The sequence below is a fragment of the Orycteropus afer genome, unplaced genomic scaffold (assembly GCF_000298275.1).
Source record: "Orycteropus afer afer isolate SDZICR_OR568_19922 unplaced genomic scaffold, OryAfe1.0 scaffold00030, whole genome shotgun sequence".
Lineage (NCBI taxonomy): Eukaryota > Metazoa > Chordata > Mammalia > Tubulidentata > Orycteropodidae > Orycteropus > Orycteropus afer.
In genome coordinates, this window is record NW_006921617.1 from 5,442,221 (window position 1) to 5,450,849 (window position 8,629).

Sequence of the window (8,629 nt, forward strand, 5' to 3'; positions counted from 1 at the left end):
AAAAAAAAAAATGTGTAATGTTGTGTCTGTTTTCAGGTCCAATGATGCACCAGCAGCCTCCTTCTCAACAATATAATATGCCACAGGGAGGTGGGCAGCATTACCAAGGACAGCAGCCACCTATGGGCATGATGGGTCAAGTTAATCAAGGCAATCACATGATGGGTCAGAGACAGATCCCTCCTTATAGACCACCTCAACAAGGTAAGATTCCATTGGGAAGATTGCCTGCTTAATACGTATAAGAGAACTTGAAAGGTTTTACATTTTAATAAACATTAGGTTTTTAAAAGTAATTAGGCAAAGTTGGAGCTTTTTTCCCATTGATTCTCCTCCCCACCCCCCAAATGTTATAAATATAATAGGTAAAAAGTGTCATGTATTGGTTAGGAACTTCAATTATATAGCTTTCTTTTATCTATCCTTTTCTGGGAAAAAGTTACTTCATAAAATTTCAGATCAAAAGCTCACTAATTTGTAGCGGGAGATACTATTTTGTTTTTGAGAAATTACTAAATCTGTGGTCGTGAACAAACCCAATTTTATTTGATAATGCTCTAATTTAAAAATAAACTAAAGAAAATTATCTACCAGTTTGAATCTCTTTTTAAGAGTTTAGTGCTTGTTTTTCTGAGTTGGTATTGTTTGAAATTGCATGTATAGTTTTCACATTAATTTTTGTGAAATGTAGTATGTAGAGTTGTGTATGTATGAGTGTGTATAAGAATAGTTATTGAAAGTATCTGAAATGCCAAAGAATGGGAGGGGAATCTACAACTGAGAAATAATTTCTCATAATATCAGATTAGAAAACAAGCCGTTGATGACATGGAGACAAATTATTTACATCTTGACTGGTTGTGGTTTTTCAGGCCCACCACAGCAGTACTCAGGCCAGGAAGACTATTATGGGGACCAATACAGTCATGGTGGACAAGGTCCTCCAGAAGGCATGAACCAGCAGTATTACCCTGATGGTAATCTCTCCTAATGTTAACTTTCCCATTTTCTATCCCTGTCCAATATTAATGGAGATAGCTATTCAAAACATTTTAATGGGATGAAGAAACTAACAATCTGTTTCTTCTAAATTTAGAAAACACTTTAAGTAATCTAAAGCATCAATGATAGCATTAGTTCATAAACTAATTTAAAGTGTATTTTGTGTAGCTATTCCATATTAGTACCATCAGGAATCACATTCTATCATTAGAATCCTTTCTTATAAAAGAGGGCCCTTTTATATTCAGAATTGTTCATTTCAGTCAATGCAAATACTGATTTTCTTTTTTTAAATAACCACTTTATTGAGAAATCATTCACATACCTTAAAGTTAACCTGTTGGTTTATGTTTATGCATTGTATGAATACATAGAGAATGTAATTTTGGGGTATTTTTCCAAGTGTGTATTGTATACTTCCCAAAGAACAATGGTTTATATATATTAACCATTTGAGAAAAATTTTGGAGGCTAAATTATGTTCATGATATAGCTTTTATAGATTTAATAATATAGGAAAGACATTTAGAAACCAGATTTTAATATTTTTATTTAGTTTTTTTTTTTTTTTAATTTTTAGTGGGAAGATGGCTTGTGAAAAAGTGATCAGTAAAGATGTGGACTGTACTTTAAGAAAAGTTAAATAGTAATAATCCAAGCATGTATAATAGTTTTAACTGTACAATCCTTTCCATTTTTTTAATATTTTTGAAAATTTTTGATAAAATATTGAACAAAAAACTATTCAAACATATAAATAATATGGTAAATTAAGAGATGATTCACATTACCAAGTGACTCATGTTGCTATGAAAGGATTTGCCAAAAGCTTTATTTATATAGTAAGTGCCTTTGGTGTATTTGCTTAACAGAGAAACTTGGAAACTAAGAAACTTAAACCTAAAAGTGTTGAGAGCCATTGACTAGAAGCTAATGTAAGTCAGCAAGATGTAATTTGATGTATAAAAAATCATTTTCCCAGCCATTTTTTGTAAATGTGTAAAGAATAAAGGTATATTAGTACTTAGAACATTGGCTTTTACTGCAGAGGCTCTGACTACGCAGGCAGAGCAGGCACTCGCCTTGAAAGTCATTGTCTTTTGCATATATAATAAGTACTTATTAGTGATAGTGATGATATGTAGGGATAATTCTAGTTAGAAAACAATGTATTTTTTACCACAGATTTTCTTGAACTGAATTATTCAGTGTTGGGAGTTTTTTTTTTTTTTTTTCTTTTCCCATGTAGGCGTGCTTATTGAGACTTTTTGAAATTGAAAACTTTAATAATTTTATAGTACACTATAGGTATTTTGAAGAGGTGAAATCTTCTTTGTTAAATTGTATGCATTAGGAAGTCTTCTGAAAATTAAATGATTTTTGATTGTTTAATTTTTAAAATACATTTTAAGTAATTGATTTAAACTTGATGTTGTTATTGTAGTCCTACTTCCTGAACTGTGAAATTTATATTCTAGATCGAACCTTTCTATTAAAAAAAATATTACTTTTCTAAACATGAAAACTTTAAGATTACTATAAGCAATTCATTTTATTTCATTATAGTCAAGGATTACTGATTTAAATGGTATCTTTGCACAAGCATGTATTAATATATTTTTCTGATGTTTATTTAATGTATTTATTACATTTACCAAAAAACAAACAAACAAAAAACCTCACTGCCGTCAAGTTGATTCCGACTCATAGTGACCCCCTTTGGGTTTCTGAGGCTATAAATCATTATGGAAGTAGATGACCATCTTCCTTCTACAGAGCAGCTGGTGAGATTGAACCGCTGACCTTCTAGTTAACAGCTAAATGCCTTATCCTCTACTCCACCAGAGCCCCTTTATTACATTTACATCAACAAGTAATTTTCTTAAATAGCATTGGGTATTTTCTCTCATTATGTCTAGATATTTATGCCAGTAAAGATATACATCAGTAGTTAGCAGACTTTTTCTGTAAGAAACCAGGTGATAGTAAAGTAAATATTTTAGTCTTAGCTGGCCATATGTTCTACTAAACTTTTCTGTTGTAGTGGAAAACAGCTATAGACAGTATGTAAATGAATGGGCATGCCTGTATTCCAATAAAATTTTATTTACAAAAATAAGACATTGGCTGTACTTAGTCTGCTGACTGCAGTCTGCCAGGCTTGATGTAGATATTTATGAGGTAGTTTGGGAATATTCAAATACCAGAGTAATGAGTATAGCATATATTTACAATTATATTCCTCATGAAGTTGCCATGAGTCAAAATTAACTGAATGGCAGTGTTTTCTTCCTTCTTTAGGCATTTTTCTAAAATTTAGTACATGCAAGATTTAAGCTAATAGAAAGGTGGTTTTCTGCATTTTCTTTGCAAAACTTAATTAAAAGATGGGAGTATTATTTTTCATTAGAGTCCATACATGTTGCAGGTGAAATTTATTGTGCCTTAAAATAACCTATGGGTGAGGTTTTTCTTCTTAATGTGTTGAAACTTAAAACAGTGTTAATTTTTAAAGGTGTATGCTTATGTACTTTAGAAATACTTTCTAAAGACCTAAAATGACAACATTTAAAGTTAAATTTTTACATCTGAAAATACTTTGAAATGCATATACTTTATGCAGGTAAATAGAATGTGAAAAATCTCTTTCAGTTTCTTTCAGGGGGAAAAAACGGAGCTTTTTTATATTTTGCATTGTTTTTAGCATATGCTGTGGAATTGGAGATCAGCAGAACAGGTGTTTGACAAAATATGATAATTGCTTCCTTTGTTCATTCTAATTTAATTCAAGTTATTTACATGTGAAAGGCCTAAATGCTTTCATTCTCCTTTTTTAGAAATGGAAGATAAAGGTTTTTTTTTTTCCCCTTCAATGAGGATTATCATCAGAGTTATAGACAATAAGTGTAATGTTTCTTAAACTACTGTTTTTTGCTTTTAAAAAACTGCACGTAATCGCAATATGAAAACAATCATATTGGTAAATATTTGGCTAATGAAATTGAAATTATTTTTTATGTATTTCCAGTTCATTTTCTTTTTTTCAATTTTATCTGAAAGTTTAAATATTTTAGGGTTTTCACTCAGTGGCCATTAACGTTTCTTCCTGTCTCTTGTCGAATTGATGTAGGTCATAATGATTACGGTTATCAGCAACCGTCGTATCCTGAACAAGGCTACGATAGGCCTTATGAGGATTCCTCACAACATTACTACGAAGGAGGTATCTATATACCTTCACACATATACACACACATATCCCCTTCTACAGGAATGAAAATTCTTGCATAAGACAACTTCTACCCATGCAAAGCTCTTGTAGAATACTAGCTGCTGGCTGTCTTAAAAGTTATAGGGAGCCCCAAAATCAAAATAATTTCCTTACAAATATTTAAAATGTATAGCCATTACTTGTTATTTCTAACAACGGTAAAAAGACTAAAACATTTTAAAATAATTTTCCTCACTGGAAATTTTCTACTTGAACATAAATCCATCGATCCAATTTTTTTTCTTGTGTGTGTTTACTTATATATAATTTTACATATAAGTATAGTGCCTTTAGGAACAGCTTGCTGATCTTGTGTAGCTAGTTTGTGCTCTTGTAGCTGTCTTTAATTTTGTCTTTTTTATTTTATTTAGCATAGTCATGATCTTATGACTGTGATGTTCCAGTAAATGTAATGCTCGTATGGCAGAGACGCTGAAAATGCTGCAGTTCAACCTTGCAAAATTGGCTTTAACTGCAGTTTGTTTGGCCGAAATCCTTCTGTTTGGTTTGAGTTTTTCCTTTGTTTTGTTAACTTAAAAATCAGTATGGCATTTCAGTTTGTTCTTGTGTTGTTGGCTATGCAGTTTAGAAGAAAAAAGATAATCAAGCAAATTTCTCAGTTTCTTTCTTCCTCTTCTCCAATTACCCTCTAGGAAATTCACAGTATGGCCAACAGCAAGATGCTTACCAAGGACCACCTCCACAACAGGGATATCCACCCCAGCAGCAGCAGTACCCAGGGCAGCAGGGCTATCCAGGACAGCAGCAGGGCTATGGTAAGTAGTTGACTGCAGTTTATTTTTGTAGCAAAAATGTGATAATTTCTGTTTTGAAATATGGAAGTAGATGTTTCATATTTCTCTAAGAACTATCCTTTTTGAAAATTCACAATTTTTTAATCTAGTTATTATTAGAATGTTTATTAAAAATAATGCTTTTAGATGAAATAATAGTAATTCATGTCAAAATAGCCATAAACTAGAGATGGTTCATTGACCACAGGTAAGGTGTATAGTTATTTAAAAGACAAAAAAATGAATTCTCAGGCCTACTTGGCATTCATGACCCACCAGTATCTTTCTATGTGCTTGGAAAACTGATTTGGATGATTGTTAGCTACATCTACATAATCTTCTTAGCAAATTTGTTTCTAAACTAATGATTATGAAAATAACATTGATTTTTAGGGTACAATTAATGAGATCTTTTCAGAAAGCATAAAGAAATGTTTTGTCATCTCTAGTTAGTTAACTCTATTACATATGTGCGGTGAATTGCTTGATGTGGACCTTCTAGCCATTGTCCTCCATTCTGTGATGATTTGTAAATCCCACTCCTGACACCAACTGCCAAAAGGGCAATAAAGCCACATGTTCTGACCTCCTCTAACCACACAAGAGGAAGACAGAATCATTATCAGTAGTCTAAGGCCTATTTGTGCAAGGCCAGACATGTTGCCTCCCTCCAGCCCTTTCTCCAACCATTCCTCCCAAAGCACCCACCACCTCTCTCCTGGGGTCAGTAATTCACTGCAGTGGCCACACAGAACTCACAGATTATGGGGTTTATTAGGGAAGCACCAGACTACAATTCAAGTTCAGGAAAAACACTCAGCCTCTCTCTGACTGCTGGCTGAGAAAGGACGTGCCCCTGAGAGACATGCGCTGCTGGGAAAGAGATGCAAGAGACAGGTATTGCTGAGTGAGATACCAAGGGACACCCACTATTGGGAGAGAGACTGTGAGAGACTGTTGGCTGAGAGACGGTGGGCTGGGAGAGAGACTGAGTGTTTTTCCTGAACTTGAATTGTAACCTGGTGCTTCCCTAATAAACCCCATGATTTGTGAGTTCTGTGTGGCCACTGCAGTGAATTATCGAACCCAGGAGAGAGGTGGTGGGTGCTTTGGGAGGAACGGTTAAAGAAAGGGCTGGAGGGAAGCAACATGTCTGGCCTTGCACGAATAGGCCTTGGACCACTGATAATGATTCTGTCTTCCTCTTGTGTGGTTAGAGGAGGTCAGAATATGTGGCCTTATTGCTCTTTTGGCAATATGTCTATAAAAACTCACGGCCATTAAGGCAATTCTGATTCATAGTACCCTCCATTGGGTTTCCAAGGCTGTAAGTCTTTACGGAAGTAGATTGCCCCATCTTCCTTCCACAGAGTGGCTGGTGGGTTTGAATCGCCAACCTTCTGATTAGCAGTCAGATGTCTTAGGCACTTCGCCACCACAGCTTCTTACATATGTCCATAAACCAAAAACCAAACTCCCTGTCTTCAAGCTGATTCGACTCATAGCAACCCCTCCTTGAGTTTCCGAAGTGGTATCTCTACGGAAGTAGATTGCCCTGTATTCCTTCCAAGGAGTGGCTCATGGGTTTGGACCACCAACCTTCTGGTTAGCAGTCAAATGCTTTAGACACTACACCACCGGAGCGCCTACATATGTCCATGTTGTTGTTGTGTTTGCCATTGAGTTGGATCCGACTCATAGCGACCCCTTACTTGGGTCTCTGAGGCGGTATCACTATGGAAGTAGATTGCCCAACCTTCTGAGAATGGCTGGTGGGTTTGAACCTCCAGCTTTCTGGTGAGCCGTCAAATGCCTTAGGTACTGTGCCACCAGAGCTCCAACATATGTCCATAGGACTATAGTATTTCAGGGTTATGTTTCTTGCAGAATTTGTGGATAGTGTGGCCATGTTTTCTTATTATCTACTCACTACATTGTCTATTGGGAGCTCTGGTAGCATAGTGGCTAAGGCACTTGACTGCTAACCAGAAGGCTGGCTGACCAGCTGCTCCTTGGAAGGAAGATGGGGCAATCTACTTCCGTAGTGATACTGCCTCGGAAACCGAAGGAAGGGTCTCTATGAGTCGGGTCCAACTCGACAGCACATAACAACAACAACATTGTCTATTAGCTGGACATTTGACTTTATCTTAAAATTATTTTTAATTTATTATGTTGGGAGTGAAGAGTGATGAGGACCTGAGGGGAAATTATCTTGGTCTCAGTTTGCATTTCATATTACTTGGTTCCACAATCAATACCAGTGGAAGCAGCAGTCAAAATATCAGATGATGTATTGCACTTGGAAAATACGCTGCAAAAGACCTCTTTAAAGTGCTGAAGAGCAAAGATGTCTCTTTGAAGACTAAGGTGTACCTAACCCAAGCCATGGTGTTTTTAGTCACCTCATATGCATGTGAAAGCTGGACAATGAATAAGGAAGACCAAAGAAGAATTGATGGTTTTGAGTTGTGGTGCTGGCAAAGAATGCTGAAAGTGTCATGGATTGCTAGAAGAACTAACAAATCTGTCCTGGAAGAAGTGCAGCTGTAATGCTCCTTGGAAGCGAGAATGGCCAGACTTCATCTCACCTGTTTTGGTCATGTTGTTAGAAGGAACCATTCCCTGGAGAAAGATACCGTGCTTGGTAAAATGGAGAGTCAGTGAAAAAAGGAAAAGGCCCTCAACAAGATGGATTGACACAGTGGCTGCAATGATAGGCTCAGGTGTAGCAAGGATTATGAGGCTGGTGCAGCACCGGGCAGTGTTTCATTCTGTTGTACATAGGGTCACTATGAGTTGGAGCCTACTTGACAGGACCTAACTACAATAACAACATAACCAGTGCAAATACAGGAAATGTGGTTCTAATGATAGAGAAATAGATGCTTACTAATACTGACATTCTCTTTTGCTACCTTGGTCTCTTTTTCATATCAGGTTAGGCCTTCATTTTTATTGATTTAAGCTCTGCAGTTATTGTGGGCACCTCTGTCTACCTATGATAACAAATGTAAGAACCAAGGTTAGGCTGAAATTCTCTTGCCCCCTCGGCATACACATTGAAACAAAATCAGATATTTTCCCAAAAATGATATATTCTGCTTCCCTATTTATAGATACAGCTTTGGAAAAATCCATGAATTTTTTGGTTTTCACAGTGGGCTTTCTTTTTTAGCTGTTCTCAGATAGCATTTCTGTTTCATGACTATTTAATAATTTTACTTTGAATAAATAGAATGTTTTGGTTTTATTGCGTTTCCTTGAAAACAAATATGATGTGACTAAATCAGGTAGATTCATTGCCCTAAGATGATTATTATTTTCAGCAGGAAGAAAAGGTAAAAGAAAATTGACTATTTTTGAGTAGTTAAATGTTGTTTTGTAAAAAGTCAAGAATCTTGGAAGGAGAGCAGTTCACATTTTGCTTTTCCATAAACTTCAGCTTGTTAACTTTCTCCTAAACAACAAATAGGAGCTCTGGTAGCATAGTGGCTAAGGCACTTGACTGCTAACCAGAAGGCTGGCGGTTCAAACCCACCAGCCACTCCTCGGAAGGAAG

At 35.8% G+C, this 8,629-nt stretch overlaps 1 protein-coding gene across 1 annotated transcript in view; it reads left to right on the plus strand.

Moving 5' to 3' along the window:
- Positions 1-8,629, plus strand: part of SS18 (SS18 subunit of BAF chromatin remodeling complex) — a 137,458-nt gene that overhangs the window by 103,787 nt on the left and 25,042 nt on the right. Inside the window, exons 6-9 of the mRNA XM_007935570.2 lie at positions 37-204; positions 873-977; positions 4,133-4,225; positions 4,927-5,049. Coding sequence (XP_007933761.1) covers positions 37-204; positions 873-977; positions 4,133-4,225; positions 4,927-5,049 — 489 coding nt within the window. The remainder of the gene's footprint in view (positions 1-36; positions 205-872; positions 978-4,132; positions 4,226-4,926; positions 5,050-8,629) is intronic.